We start from the raw sequence: 16,790 nt of genomic DNA on the forward strand, positions 1-16,790 counted from the left end.
AACAGGTAGATCAAGCACTTCACAGATCACCATCAGTGGTGAGTATAGTTCATCTTCTTATCAGAGTATGAAAGAGATTCTTTTGCAAAACCTGCATTAAAATTCCGTGTTTTTACTCTGCTATTTAGCGCGTGGTCCAACAACAATGAGAGGTACACCGATTTCTCCTGCAACCATCAGTACTGGTAAATAAAGCCCACATCACCTTAATGTCTCTAGTCAATGGAGTGCTACGTCAGAATTGCATATAATTGACTCTGTTCTCTGATATACAGGGCCAAGCCAAGGCACAGAGATACCCATGACTAGTAGTCCTGTTACTCGGATTAATGGTGAGCAATAGTTTTCTCTCTGTCAAGAACAATTTGCTTTAGAAGTCAGGGCCAGTGTAGCAATTTCTTGGTGGCCGGGAATGTAGTCCCATGTGTCAGTCCATCCACGTGGAAATATACCCGTTATAAGCCCTGCATAAATTCCCCATTTCTGTTTGTGAGCATCTTATTTGTTGACTGTGCATCCTTCGTCCTGTTGTTTTCTGATGAGAAAGAAGTGAAATGATAGAACGACAACTAAAAGTAAATGCTTGATATCATTCTTCAGGACATTCTCTGTGCCATATGGTATAAAGTGTGCACACAGAATGATGGCATTACCTCACTTGAGGTCTTCTTGAAGTATATTTGGAGTGATACTGAAAGGTCGCTACCTCGCAATACTACTTGAATATTGACATTTGCTGACATTCTACATTTCAAGCACTGTCATGGGTAACTTTGGGAAATATGTGTGCTGTTGTTTAATCTTGACGATGCAGTCTGATGTTGGATTCTGAGTCAGAAATGCAACAGTTTTGAGTGTGTTTTGAAATGTTAGAACTTTTGCTAAATTTTGAAAACGTATTCAGCAGTAGAGGAGAGGCATATTGACAATCTTCAATTATGGTTTTCTTCAGAAGTTGTGAAATTTAACTTTGAGCATCACTGAGAGTTAAATTTTTCATTTTCAAAAACCAAGAGCTGACTTAAGAGTTCTCTTTTTGTCAAAAATGTTATCTGCAGAATATGTTGGGTGATTTGATGACTAACGAGGTGCTTGGCAGTCTTGATGCCAAAGTGATGTGCTAGAAAGCACATGATAGGCAAAAGTCTTAATCAAAGCATTCTCTTCTGTTGATTGTGGGCAATGATATTTCTTCTATGTAGAATTTTCATTTGAGAATAGTATGAAAAGATACTTTTGAGTAGAATTCATGAAATTATTTAGTATCAAGACATTGATGATTGATGTTCAGTGAGGATTTCAATTTCACCATTTAATTTTTGGAATTCGTGGTAGGCTGTAATTTGTTTTTTTCTCTAAAGGAATATCTTGGTGTGTTCTAAAATGTTCTTGAAGTGTTTGCTGCTGAGATTTCAATTGTGTTACTTCTGCTTGCAACCAACCTGAATTTGCAGGCAACTTGTGCTAAGAATTCCCCTTCCTGTTGACCATTGAATTTACTAAATAAACTTATTCCAATGATAGTTTAAATACATGTTGGTCATCGCCTTCAAATGTTTCTGAATGCATCTCTCTGCGAAGGAATTGGGAATAGGGGATGGCATTTTTGCAGGAAGGTGGGTGGGAGGAGGTGTATTCTAGGTAGCTGTGGGAGTCGGTGAGCTTGAAATGGATATCGGTTTCTAGGTGGTTGCCCGAGATGGAGACAGAGAGGTCCAGGAAGGTGAGAGAGGTGTTAGAGATGGTCCAGGTGAACTTAAGGTTGGGGTGGAAGGTGTTGGTGAAGTGGATGAACTGTTCGAGCTCCTTGTGGGAGCATGAGGCGGCGCCGATACAGTCATCAATGTAACAGAGGAAGAGGTGGGGTTTAGGGTCAGTGTAGGTACAGAAGAGGGATTGTTCCACGTAACCTACAAAGAGGCAGGCATAGCTTGGGCCCATGCGGGTACCCATGGCCACCCCCTTTGTCTGTAGGAAGTGGGAGCAATTGAAAGAGAAGTTGTTGAGGGTGAGGACGAGTTCGGCTAAGCGGATGAGGGTGTCAATGGAGGGGGACTGGTCGGGCCTGCGGGACAGGAAGAAGCGGAGGGCCTTAAGGCCATCTGTATGGGGAATGCAGGTGTATAGGGACTGGACGTCCATGTTAAAGATGAGGTGTTGGGGACCGGGGAATTGGAAGTTCTGGAGGAGATGGAGGGTGTGGGTGGTGTCACGGACATAGGTAGGGAGTTCCTGGACCAAGAGGGAGCAAATGGAGTCGAGACAGGTGGAGATATTGTTATTGTATTTTTTATTATTGTTATGGAACTTGGATTTTAAATAGGTGTAAATGAATTTTTGGTTTTATTTCAGTAGGGATGATTTTGTATCTAAACAGCATGTCCAAGAAAATATCTGACTAATGCCACATGGCTAGATATCACCTGGTTCGATAATTATTCAAGTGTTTACTAAGTTGAATTTGTACAGAAACAGAGGCTAAGGGCCACGAGCAGGTTCAGCTCACAAGAAACAATCTCTGCCTGCAGAAGGGCAATTCAGTTTTGATGGTCTCCAAGCTATCAGAGCTGGAAAGGTGTCTTATGGTGTTTTAACAGACCAAGTAAACAGGGCTAGAAAATGCTCCTAACTTTTCTTAGACTTCAGTGAGACAAAAGAGATTTAGCTAGTGTCTGTGTGTCAGCAAGAAACAAAGCGAATCATATCTGATGAATGTGCATGAAAGTGCTGAAAGGAAATGCTTGTGACCTCATCATTTGATGAAGAAATTAGAGTTAAGATAGGCATGATAATTCATTGGGTTTGAGTCCGTGTTTTCAAGGATACTGAAGGGAAGAGGGTTGGATTTTTCTTCTTGTTGTTTATGGTAATATCTTCCCAAAATATGTTCTGTCTATACATACAACTTTTTTTCTTTTATATTCTCATGAAGTAAACTTTTAATCTTTTACATTTTCAGTAATTATTCACATTGGCAGCATGTGAAGATATTCAGTGACAGACTACTATGGTGGTCAAATTGCGATACTAAAATTAGAGTCTATCAAGCAAGATTTATCTCTGGAATCTGATCTGTCCAGTATGACCATCAGCTGGTTTCACACATAACAATATGGAAGTGTAGAATTCAGTATTAGTTGAATTATTACATATTATTCGATATAAGCAAGCCACTTTCATCCTGTGTATAGACATTGGTTTCTGATGAGAAATCAGTGGAATGACAGGAAATAGGGAATGCTTGCTGTCAACTTCAAAACATCTTGCGCCCTATGGTAGTTAATGTGAGCTCAAACATGTTGGGTTTTAACTTCCTCTCTGATGACTGATGCACCTTAATTTTGAGGGGGCTGAATGAATTTTGAGTGGAATAGCTTTCACAAATGTGGACGTTATTTGATATTTTTTGCCACAGAAAAGGGTTGGAAACTCTAAGTCAGCGTTCAGCCGATGCGATGTTTCATTAGGTGAATAGTTCCAGTCTGTCCTGTGGGACTGAGCAATCAAATTCTGGGAAGGAGTGAAAGCTCATTTATTTTACTTCTACAACACTATAGGTTGTTGTCTTTTGTTGCCTGCTTCAGTATAGCAGTCCTTTAGCTGAATTGCCTTTCTTGTCATATTCAGTTTGGTGACAACTCTTTCTCTCTTATGGTTTCTCTGAGATTTTCTTGGAGTGCAAGCAAAATACTGTCTCACAGTCTGCTGTGTAGAAAAGAACACTTAAGATAGCTGTGATGCTAACTTTGCTGAATCATTGTTTGAACCAGCAAAGTCAATGATGCTGGAATTTCCTGTGGTATTCTTCCAGTCTCCCATTTTCTCAGAAGCTTTGAACTTTCTCACCTTTAGAAGGACCAAAAAGTTAATCAAATTCTACAAGTTTCTCTTTCTGGATTATACTGAAATAATGCACCAACACGAGACTTCTGGGAGCCAACGTGTAAGATGCTATGTCTATTTCAAAAAGCCTTGAGGAGGAGTTCGTTGAGTGTATCCGTGATAGTTTTCTTGAACAGTATGTAATGGAACCAACGCGGGAGCAAGCTATCCTAGACCTGGTCCTGTGTAATGAGACAGGAATAATTAATGACCTCATAGTTAGGGATCCTCTTGGAAGGAGTGATCACAGTATGGTTGAATTTAGAATACAGATGGAGAGTGTGAAGATAAAATCCAATACAAGGGTCCTGTGCTTGAACAAGGGGAACTACAATAGAATGAGGGAGGACTTGGCTAAAGTAAACTGGAAACAAAGATTTTATGGTGGGACAGTTGACGAGCAGTGGAGGACTTTCAAAGCAATCTTTCAAAGTGCTCAGCAAAAGTATATTCCAATGAAAAGGAAGGACTGTAAGAAAAGGGGTAATCTGCCATAGGTGTCTAAAGAAATAAGGGAGGCTATCAAATTGAAAGAGAAGGCATACAAAGTGGCCAAAAACAGCATGAAACTAGAAGATTGGGAAAACTTTAAAGGTCAACAGAAAGCCACAAAAAGAGCTATAAGGAAAAGTAAGATAGAACATGAGAAAAAACTAGCACAGAATATAAAGACAGATAGGAAAAGTTTCTATAAATATATAAAACGAAAAAGAGTGGCTAAAGTAAACGTTGGCCCTTTAGAGCATGAAAAGGGGAATTTAGTTATGGGATATGATGAAATGGCCGAGGCATTGAACAGGTATTTTGTATTGGTCTTCACAATGGAGGACACTAATAACATGCCAGTAATAGACAAAGAGACGAAGGTAGGTAAGGACCTGGAAACAATCATAATTACGGAAGAGGTAGTGTTGGGCAAGCTAATGGAGCTAAGGGTTGATAAGTCTCCTGGCCCTGATGGAATGCATCCCGGGGAATTAAAAGAGATGGCGGGAAAATTAGCAGGTGCACTGGCGGTAATTTTCCAAAATTCGCTGGACTCTGGGGCAGTACCAGCAGATTGGAAAACAGAAAATGTGACGCCACTGTTTAAAAAGGGAAGTAGACAAAAGATGGGGAATTATAGACCAGTCAGCTTAACCTCTGTAGTGGGGAAGATGCTTGAGTCTATTATCAAGGAAGAAATAGCAAGGCATCTTGATAGAAATTGTCCCGTTGGGCAGACGCAGCATGGGTTCATGAAGGGCAGGTCATGCTTGACAAATCTTTTGGAATTCTATGAAGACATTACGAGCGAGGTGGACAATGGGGACCCAGTGGATGTGGTGTACCTAGACTTCCAAAAGGCCTTTGACAAGGTGCCACACAAGAGGCTACTGCATAAGATAAGGATGCATGGCATTAAGGGTAAAGTATTAGCATGGATAGAGGATTGGTTGACTAACAGGAAGCAAAGAGTGGGGATAAATGAGTGCTATTCTAGCTGACAGTCAGTGACTAGTGGTGTGCCTCAGGGATCGGTGTTGGGACCGCAATTATTTACAATTTATATAGATGATTTGGAGTTGGGGACCACGTGTAGGGTGTCAAAGTTTGCAGATGACAATAAGATGAGTGGCAAAGCAGAGTGTGCAGAGGACTGTGAAACTTTGCAGAGGAACATAGATACATTGAGTGAGTGGGCAAAGATCTGGCAGATGGAATACAATGTAAATAAATGTGAAGTCATACATTTTGGTAGCAGTAATAGTAAAAAGGATTATTACTTGAATGGTTAAAAAGTTGCAGCATGCTGCTATGCAGAGGGACCTGGGTGTCCTTGTGCATGAATCACAGAAGGTAGGTCTGCAGGTACAACAAGTAATTAAGAAGGCAAATGGAATTTTGTCCTTCATTGCTAAAGGGATTGAAATAAAAAGCAGAGAGGTTATGTTGCAGCTGTACAAGGTGCTGGTGAGGCCACACCTGGAGTACTGTGTGCAGTTTTGGTCTCCTTACTTGAGAAAGGATGTACTGGCACTGGAGAGGGTGCAAAGGAGGTTCACTAGGTTGATTCCAGAGTTGAGGGGGTTGGCTTATGAGGAGAGACCGAGTAGATTGGGATTATATTCATTGGAATTCAGAAGATTGAGGGGGGATCTTATAGAAACATATAAAATTATGAAGGGAATAGACAAGAAAGAAGTAGAGAGGATGTTTCTACTGGCAGGTGAAGCTAGGACAAGAGGGCATAGCCTCAAGATTAGAGGGAGCAGATTTAGGACTGAACTGAGAAGGAATTTCTTCACCCAGAGGGTTGTTAATCTATGGAATTCCTTGCCCAGTGAAGTAGTTGACGCTACTTCAGTAAATGCTTTTAAAAAAAAGGTAGATTTTTTTTGAACAATAAAGGAATTAAGGGATACGGTGAGAACGCGGGTAAGTGGATCTGAGTCCACGGAAGGATCAGCCATGATCTTATTGAATGGCGGAGCAGGCTCGAAGGGCCAGACGGTCTACCCCTGCTCCTAGTTCTTATGTTCTTATGTTATGTTCTTTTACCATGTCGTTGACTCTCGAACTGCCCTTTAGGTATTTAGGGATGGGCAGTAAATGCTGGCCAAGCCAGTGACACCCTCAACCCATGAATGAATTTAAAAAATGCTTAACTGCACGGTTGTGAGAGCTGTATTATTGATTTGACCATTATATCTGTAGGAGCATTTATGACTCGATATTTCAGTTGTGATCAAGTAAGAATAACATCTAAAATGTACTTAGTATTTAATTTACAAGATATGAATGAACGTTCTCTAACATTTTTCTCTGCTATTTAGGGTCAACATCAACTGCAGTGACAGGAATATCAGTATTACCTGAGGCCTCCACCACTGGTTAGCACAGCTAATTTTCTCTCCAACAGTTGAGATTAAGCTATTGTAATTGGATTTTTATTACTCGGAATACCTTGTCTGTTAAGTTACAAAGTGCTGACAAGTACTATAAAGATAGCCATACCTACATTTTGAAATAACCAATACAAGAGAGTATTAGTTTTCTCATTATCACTTGGAATATATGGGGTTTTCTTAACCTGATTTATATATTAATCATGATTTATGAAGGACCTGTGGGAGCTGAAAGTGATCAATTAGAATACTGAAAATGAATAAATGTCCAGACACAGCAAAGTCCATTTCTTGATAATAAAATATAGACCTACAGATGCTGGAAATCTGAAATAAAAACTGGAATTGCTGGAAAAACTCAGTAGATCTGGCAGCATTTGTGGAGAGCAGGCAGAGTTAATGTTTTGATTCCAGTGACCCTTCTTTGATTCTGCTTGCTGTGGCAGAACCTGAAATTCAGTGTTGCTTCTGAGCCACAACATGTATTTCCCTGAATCTTCAAGAAACTTACATAATAACATAAGAAATAGGAACAGGAGTAGAACATTTAGCCCTTCACGCATGCCTCACCATTCAACAAAATCACGGCTAATCTGCCACAAGCCCTAACTCTTCTTTTACATGCCAACTCAGCATAGCCATCAACTTCCCTGATACTTCAAAAATCTATCACTTCTTTGAATACTTCCAGTGATCTAGCTCCATAACTCTCTGAGGCATAGAATTCCAGACATTAACTACCACCTCAGAGAAAAAAAAATCCTTTGCAGCTCAGTCTTAAATAAATGTCCACAAGCTGTAACTCTGTCCCTCAGTTTGATATTCCCCAACTAATAGAAATATCTTCTCAATATTGGCGAGCACACTCAGAAATTCTTGTACTTTTCAATAAACTCATTCCTTATACTTCTAAACTGTAATGAATAAGATTAACCTGTTTAACTGTTAATGATAAGTTAATCCCTTCATCCCAAGAATCAGCCCAGTGAATCTCTTTTGAACTACCTCCAACACAAGTCCATCCTTTTTTAAATACAGGGATCAAAACTGTAAACAGTACTCCAGGTATGAGAATAAAATAGAATAGAATAGAATCCCTACAGTGTGGAAACAGGCCATTTGGCCCAGCGAATCCACACTGACCCTGCGAATAGCTTCCCACCCAGACCCATCCACCTACCCTATCCCCGTAACCCTGCATTTCCCATGGTTAACACACCTAACCTACACGTTCCTTAACACTATGGGTAATTTAACACAGCAAATCCATCTAACCTGCACATCTTTGGACTGTGGGAGGAAACCAGAGCACTCGGCAGAAACCCATGCCTCACCAACATTCATAGAGTTTATGAAGATCTCCCTTTCAGATCTCTCTTAGGATTTGGCAAAGATCCCATGGATGTTCTGTGTTGATGTGCAGTGTCCATAGACATGACTGCAAGGAAACATTCAAATATGAGTTGAGATACCATAGTGTCTAGAAATCTGGGGAGTTTCTGAATCTCGTGCATTGCTGCCTCTAGATTCTGAGATCCAAATAAATGGAATATAAGGTGGTGTATATGGGTAGTGTGTAACATCTTATATCTTTGATCGCATGGATGTATCTTAAACCCCTCCTTCCAACAGAACTTAAACGTGACTTAAAATAGTCAATCTGCTCTCCTCTCTGAATTCTGTCCAAGATCTATTGAGTTTAATTCCTATCAAGGCATCTAAATTTCAGATACTTTCTTGGTTACTGTTTCAAAACTTGTTTTTTTTTTCTGAAGGTACCACCCTTTCAACACTTCTAAGTCCTACATCTGAAACTGTAACACCTACATGTAAGGTACGTCACATTCAGTGCTATTAATTTATAGTTTCCTGTGTAAGAATCTGGTTTTCTTGAGACAAATAAATAAACTGTCCCAGATATTTTAAGTGAATGAATGAAGAGCTGGCAAATTGAATACAACAGTGGGAAAATGTAAAATTGTCCATTTTGGCAGGAATAAAAAATAATAAATGGTGAGAGGTTGCAGAGATCTGAGTGTTCTAGTGCGTGAATCATAGCAGGATAGTATTGAGGTACAGCAAGTAATCAGGAAAGTTGATAGAATGTCATGGTTTATTGCGAGGGAAATTGAATGCAAGAATAGGCAAGTTATGCTTCAGTTATACAGGGCATTGGTGAGATCACATCTGAAATACTATATACAGTACTGATCATCGCACTTATGTAATGATGTTAATGTATTAGAATCAGATCAGAGAAGGTTTACTAGATTAATACCTGGAACGAGCAAATTGTCTTATGACAATAGGTTAGATTGGCTACTCCTGTATACTCTATGGTTTAGAAGAGTCAAGGGTGTCTTAATTGAAACATGTAAGGTCTTGGGACTTGACTGGGTGGATGTGGAAAGGATGTTTCCTCTTGTGGGAAAATCTAGAACTAAAGAACATAGTTTAAAAATAAGGGGGTGTCCATTGAAAACATTATAATGAGGAGAAGAAACATTTTTTTTCTCTGCATATTTTGAATCTTTGGAATTCTGTTACTTAAAAAGTGGTGAATTCAGAATCTTTAAATATTTTTAAGGCAGAGGTAGATAGATTCTTGATTGCCAAGGTGGAGCAAACTCGAAGAGCCGAGTGGCCTACTTTAGTTCCTTGTTCGTACCTTAAACACAGCAGGAAAACTTCCGGCACTCATTGTTTTGTGAGCTCTCCAATGTTACATAGCCTTCGTGAAGCCTAAGTACTTTGAAACGAGCCCTTCGGAATAGATTCGCACCACTGCAGGATCCTTGCATCTCTCCCAGTTTATTGTTGACAGCTGCTCTGACATTTTTTGTTTAACAAAACTGGCTCATTTCATAGCTATATAAATATAAAGCACAAATTGGAATTTAAAATTAAGTTTTATTGTCACGTGTATTCTAGTCCAAAGAAACAGGAGTACAGTGAAAAATTTACAATGTTGCCATTGATGGCACCATTTTAGGTATAAGGTACCTACGTACAAAATCTTAGGTAAAAAGTGAAAAAAAAAGAAATAAAAGTTTAACATTACAGTTGTTAATATAAAGTAGTAAATAAGAAATCAAGTTGAAAGCTCCAAATTACAGTCCTTCTTTAGCCATGGGCCTGCAGGCACTCCATGCTGGGTTTTCCCCACGCTGGGCTCAATCTCTCTCCTGTGCTGTGTTCAATCTCTCGCCCACGCTGTGTTCAATCTCTTGCCTGCGCTGTGTTCAATCGCTCGCCCGTGCTGCATTCAATCTCTCTCCCATGCTTGGCTCAATCTCTCCCTAGCGGTGCATCCAATCTCTCGCCCACACTGCTGTCAATCTCTGTCCTGCGCTGGGCTCAAATCTCTCCCTAGCGCTGCTTTCAATCTCTCTCCCAAACTGTGTTCAATCTGTCTCCCAACTTGGGCTCAATCACTCTCCTGCACTGTGTTCACTCTCTCCCTAGTGCTGTGCTCAATCTCTCTCCCATGCTGTGTTCAATCTCTCTCCTGCGCTAGGCTCAATCTCTCCCTGTGCTGGGCCCAAACTCTTGATCCCCATTGCCTCTGTTCTGCCATCTCACTGCTGACTCCCATCGGAGCTCACCAGCCACCTCGCCACAGGCTATCAGAATCATAGTTTTTGTAGTTTTGCCCAACTTATTATTAAATAATACCCTTAATACCCATAGTTTACAAAATCCAGTGCCCCTACTTACTACCATCATTAATTACCTTAAACCTGAAATGTGAAAATCCTATCAGTTCATAACAATGAAAAAAATCGTATGTTTTTATATTGTTAACATTTTCATATCATCACAATTGTTTTCATATCTCTTCTTTTCTAGACTGGACTGGATCCAAATAACTCATGTGTTTCCTACAGTTGTGAAAATAATGTGCAAATAGTTCATAAAATGGAATGTAAAATTACCCCAGAGTGTCCTGAGGTTAGTGTTGTGAAAGGGGACATGTTTGCTGTGGTCCATATGTTTTACAAAATTTAAGTTAAATTTGATTTCCAGGCTCAATTTTGCCTAGTTACCATGTTTTCTGTTGTTTAATCAATGTTAGTGTCATAGACAATGTTCCATCCATTCTGACCCATTTCCATACTATACATGTGAACTGTTCTAATAAGTACTTTGTAAGACCCTTAGTTTTAAACCATTTAAATGGCACAGACATTGTTTTCTTTCTATCAATCCAGATCGTCACCTAATCAAATCTCTCACGTACACATTTTAAACTTGATTTGTCTTTAAAAAAATGCATGCGTAATGTCCCTAATTAACCCAAGTATTTCTCAGCATTGATCATTGAGCTTGACTTACTGGTCTACTGTTACCTTACATATCATCCTAATTAATTATGTTACTTCAGATATTCTTCCTAACAATCATCCAACTTTCATTGTTAATGAAAATTGAAAATGTCAAGCTAAAACTTTTTCTAGGGCTGGTAACTTAGGCTTAAAGGTTTCTATGCCTGGTGGCCTCAGTAATTTAATAATGTTACAGAAATTGTTTTTGCAGAATCAATTCCTTTTCTACAAGACTTTTTTTTTAAAATGTCAATTTTTCTATATCCTTCCCTTTTAAAGCAACTTATCTGATTTAATCAGAAACACAAACAGAAATTGCTGGAAAAACTGAGCAGGTCAGGCAGTGTCAATAGAGAGAAAGCAGAGTTAATGTTTCAGGTCCAGGGACCAAACTTCATATTCTTCATTTAAGGCACCATTTTTAAAAAGTATTGGCAAATATTTGTGTAGTATCTGTCATGACTTGATCCTAAGCAATTTATCTCCTTCACACCTGGACAATTCAGTCTTTCCTTTAAACGTTACTTGACCTTTTACGTGTGTGTAAAAACCCTTAGTTATTTCCTGATTGTAGTATCTGATTGTCTTTTTTATATTGCTGATTAGTCCTTCCAAATGACACTATCTAAATTCTTTATGTATACAATAGTGCTACATTTTTACATAGTTAGCCCTTCTTCATATGTCAGTCTTTTAGTTCTAAGCTTAGATGTAATCTTGTATCCATTGTGTTTTTATGCTTGCCCTGTTTGAAGTCGCATTAAATACAATATCAAATTTAAAACAATGGGCTAGATATTACCCCTGGTGGGTATGTTTTGGTAAGGGGGCATGTAAAACAGGTTGTGTAGCTAGCCCAATACTGTCCACCAACCCCAGTCATGCGGAGGGTGGGTGTGTTCCAAAGTCAGCAGCCCACCCATAACATACATAAATAAGAATTGAGCTTGTTAAAAGCTCAATTGATCCCAATATTAAGCTGCCCACATCATTACAGTCGGTGAAAGGTTGGACATAAGCAAGCCAACAAAACCAGCAGGACGAAAGAGTGTTCTGTATTTAGTGAGTGTCCTTTTCCCTTTGTAGCATCTCATGAGAAGAAAGTGTGCCCCTTCTTTCCTATCCACACATACACCAAAACCTATCTCCCTATCCTCTCACCCCTCCCCCTTCCCTAAAGTGAGCAAACTCTCCCTGCCCATGCTAACCAACTTACCGAGATCCACGAGTTCCATCAGGCCTCCTTCATGGGTCTTCCTACCGTCTCAGCAACACCCTTCACAGCATTCTAGTCCAATCAGAATGACAGGTAGTTCCTGAGGAGGGGCAGAGGCTGGCTCCCAATTTTCCAGCACTTGAACACATCCACAGCATGCTATGGTTTTGAGATGGGACTTCTTTCTGGTCTTTTGACTTGCTGCTGACTTTTGTCTTGGGAGGTGATAGCTGCCCCCCCCCACTCAAATCCCGCCCATAGTTTTCTGCCTAATATGCCATTTGACTATGGATAGATTGCAAAATATCTGCAATTCATTTGAGAATCTTAACATGCCTATGTGGTTAGTGCTTTTCTAAACACAGTTGCTGCTAATGTTTTGACCTGTAAATTATTCACATGGACTACTTAATGATTCAAAAATTAAATGAAAAAACTGGTGTGTTACTAAGCTCCAAGATTTGACCACTTGTTTATGCTGAGACAGTTTAGTTCATAGTACTGATTGGATCACTTTGATTTACTGCAATGCTCCCAAGATAATGAAAAGAAAATTCTTCTGGCTTCCCACATTTCTTGTCATAATCTATGTATTCTTGCTAAAGCACAAACCTATGTTAGCGTTAGATCAGAATACGCATTGATACTCTCTGGTAAGTAGCTTGTAAAAATCACCACCTAATCTCACACTTGTCATATAATTTGAATGACATGCATGTTAATTAACGCATTTTTTCCTGTTGTTAGTCTGAAAAAGTCTGGGATGAATTTCATTGCTGCTATTCATGTCCTAAAAAAGGTAATTATCTAATATTTGTGTACTGTAATGAATTTGCCTGTTATTCTTTACAAAAGAATTATTATCATTATAGGGCAAAGTTAAAGGAGACATTTAAAATTGTAACCATCTTGTAAAGGTCCATTTTTATGACAGAGAACAATAGGGATGAAATAAAGGTGATAATTTTTTTTATTCAATCATGAGACTTGGGTGTCACTGTCTGGCCAGTATTTATTGCCCATCCCTAGTTGCTCTTGAGAAGGCGGCCTTCTTGAACCGCTGCAGTCTTCCTGCTGAGGGTTGACCCACAATGCCCTGAGGGAGGAAATTCCAGGATTTTGACCCAATGACAATTATATTTCCAACTATTCTGAAGTTCTTTTCATCAAAGTACCATTAACTGATACGTCAGTTGGCAGCATGCCTGGTTCTTGAAATAGAGTGATGCCAACAGCATGGGTTCACGATTCTCGCACTAGCTGAGGTTATCACAAATGACTCTTGTTCTCAATGTCTCCCCTCACCTGACATGCAGCAATCTTCAGGTTAAATAGGACTAAGGTGACATTTTTTTGAAACAGTGCAATGGGTATTATACATTCTGAAGTTGAAGGTTGGCTTTAGGTTTTTTTTCCCTGAAAGGATGAAGTCAGATGTCCTGAATTACCATCTTCATCGTAGCTATCTTGTGGTCTTGTGAAAGTATTGCTAACAATGTTACTTAATATTAAAAAGAAATAATTCTTCTGAATTAAAACATCAGGGGTTTAAGTTTCTGCAGTGAATGTGTGGGATTGTGTTCAAAGAACCAGACGATCGAGATCAGTGAGTGGCGAAAATTGCCTCTTTTTTGTACATTCACAGCAACACGATGTGAGGCGAAAATAGAATCCCAAAATCACAGCTCAAAAGTAGCCTCTTTTATACATAGCTTGTGCATACATCAACATTCTAACACTTGAGTGCTAAGTAATGGCTATTGTACTGAAAACTATCCTGCAGGAAATCGGAGATAGTTTAAACTCTGGCTAAGTGTTAGCAGTTATTCTAATGAGATTAGAAGTTCTGTCTGGTTAGTCCTTTCATAATTCAAAAGGTGTTATCTCCAAAGTTAGAACATTGGTAAAAATGTACCTGTGGGTGAAATAAAAGTTTGTATTTCTATCAGTCACGACTGTCTGTGACTTTTGTTTACTGTTGCCTGTTCTTTCAGTTTCTCAGTGGTATCTATCTGTGGGGTCTGTTTACTATCGCTCATTCATTCGTTCAGTTTCGCAGTCACGTCTGTTATAGTCGTGCTGTCAGTTTCATTCATACCCTCATTCATTCAAAGTCACGTGGTTCTGGACATAGCACTGTTAGTTTTATTGGTAGGTTAAAGATTGCTTATATACACGACATTGAATAAAACTTGAGGCAAGGTAAATCCTGTCACCTACAAATCATAATATGTTCAATCTAATACAAGAAAGTCTGCAAGGAAGTAGCATTTTACTTTTAAAGAAGAGAGCTAATTCGAAATATCTTCGAATGATTCTTGGAGCCATGCTAGCTGGAAAGGAGTTTAGAGTAAGCAGTTGGGAAGCGCACCTATTCAAGGCTACGTTTTAATATGGAAAGCTCTATTTTTGGTATGGAAGTGTAAAAATGTTTTGTCCTGTGATATTTATGCGGCTTTGTTAAATGGAACAGTTATGCATGTCCAGTTACAGTTATGCATGACTGGACCTTTAAGTGGAATGTAACTGCATCTCTAAGTGTAATGTAACCTGATATGGTAACGTGCTTCTGAGTCAGTCTCAATGGGGTGGTTAGTACACATAAGTGTGTAGTTAGTATTACATGCCATCATGAACAGTGATACAATTACAAATAATTATTAATGGACATAAGTTATGATATATCAAATGCAATTAGGATATTGTGAAGTGAACACTGAACACATACATCCTGTTTAATTCCTTGTGATTACTACTTATTTTATTGTTAATTCAAACATTATTTTCACAGCCAAATTATGTGAACCTGTTCCTTATAATACAACTATTAAGGAGGAATCCTGTGAACCAGCTCTTATTGATCTCAGAAGATGTGAAGGATATTGTAAAGGAACAGCTGAGTAAGTTTTTTTTGAAAGTTTGCAAATTAAATGAGGAAATGTTATCAAATTCAAAGGAAATTAATATACTTTTAAGTTAGTGAGTTCTGTATGTCTTATAATTAGAGACTGTGTGTGAAGAGATGGAAAGAGCCATTTTAGTAATGGCTCTTTAGTAAATTGGTAATGTTGTTGGAAGTGTTGTAGCCTTATCTTTGAATGTTTCCCCCTTCAAGAGTAGCATCCTGCTAATTTTCATTTATTGGTTCATTTGAAATCATATTTTCAAGCATATTTATGGTAGCAAATGAAAATATCATTAACAGTCTTTGATAAAATTGTAGTATAAGTAAAATGTTTTGATGCTAATGTTTACTTTCCTGTGATGGACAATTTGGTTATCTTTCAGGTATGATGTTGTCCTAGGTGGTATAAAGCACACATGTACATGCTGTCAAGAAGATGAGATAGAAGAAAGACAAATCGAGCTGCAGTGTGGCACTGCACAGCACATCATTAAATATATTTACATCAAGTCATGTGTATGCAAATAAAATCATCACAAACAGTAACTAATAGTGTGACAGTGGATTCACTCACCCACATATACAGCCTGTTCAGATGGTTTGGAAACGTGAAATTTACTTAAACTGAGAACATTTCTTTAACAATACAGCAATTAACTTAATCAGAATATTATGTGCATGACAACAAAATAAAACTTAAACTTCAAGTAAAATACCCTGTTGTCTTGGTTTTGAGAAATCTTTCCCTTTTGTTGCAACCATACTGACTTTTATGTGATACTACATTAAAATAAACGTCTTCACAAATGATATATTCCATCTTGTCACTCTTTTAATGTTTGATGTATTTTAGCACAGAATTACAACAGTGCAGATATTGCCAATGTGCAGATGTGCAAAGACTTGAACAAATAATCTATGCGGAAGCAAACATTTGGAGCCTATTTTTTAAAAATTCATTCACAGGATGAGGGTATTGCTGACCAGGCTTGTGTTTATTGCCTATCCCAGACTGCTGTGGGTCTGGAGGCACATGTAGGCCAGACCAGGTAAAGATGGCAGTTTCTTCTCTAAAGGACATTAGTGAAGCAGATGGGTCTTTCCAACAATCAGCAATGGATTCATGGTCATCATTAGACTCTTAATTCCAGATATTTATTCAATTCAAATTCAACCATCTGCCCTGGTGGGATTTGAACTTGGGTCCCCAGGACATTACCTGGGTCTCTGGATTAACAGTCCAGTTACAGTACCACTAGGCCACTGCCTCCCCTTATTGCTGACAATGATTATGGCAATCTCTTCAGTGTTGGCATGAATTTACAGTGTGCTGAAATGACATACGCATTGGAAAATTAGTGAAAGCCTTTGACTTCTTATATTTCAGGACCATTTAACTCCCACAGCAGCAGTTAAATAATTTTCTCACTGAGCATTATTTTGGACATCTAGAAACTGTCAGCACTTTGAACATCTTTCGTTCTCCTCAACACTTTGTTTTGTTGTTTCTCCATCCCCTCTTCTGGAACTGTGTTACTTTGACCTTGCCACCGAATTTCTGACTGATCATGACT

General features: G+C 38.8%; 1 protein-coding gene across 1 annotated transcript in view; it reads left to right on the forward strand.

Annotated features, from left to right (window-relative positions):
• Positions 1 to 15,973, forward strand: part of LOC109936912 — a 21,749-nt gene extending 5,776 nt beyond the window's left edge. Inside the window, exons 4-11 of the mRNA XM_048610513.1 lie at positions 129 to 185; positions 276 to 332; positions 6,699 to 6,755; positions 8,546 to 8,604; positions 10,620 to 10,721; positions 13,059 to 13,110; positions 15,103 to 15,211; positions 15,600 to 15,973. Of these exons, the coding sequence (XP_048466470.1) occupies positions 129 to 185; positions 276 to 332; positions 6,699 to 6,755; positions 8,546 to 8,604; positions 10,620 to 10,721; positions 13,059 to 13,110; positions 15,103 to 15,211; positions 15,600 to 15,744 (638 nt within the window). The 3' untranslated portion in view covers positions 15,745 to 15,973. The remainder of the gene's footprint in view (positions 1 to 128; positions 186 to 275; positions 333 to 6,698; positions 6,756 to 8,545; positions 8,605 to 10,619; positions 10,722 to 13,058; positions 13,111 to 15,102; positions 15,212 to 15,599) is intronic.
• The last annotated feature ends 817 nt before the right edge of the window (positions 15,974 to 16,790 follow it).

Source organism: Rhincodon typus, chromosome 22 (genome assembly GCF_021869965.1).
Source record: "Rhincodon typus isolate 14 chromosome 22, sRhiTyp1.1, whole genome shotgun sequence".
Taxonomy (NCBI): Eukaryota; Metazoa; Chordata; class Chondrichthyes; order Orectolobiformes; family Rhincodontidae; genus Rhincodon; species Rhincodon typus.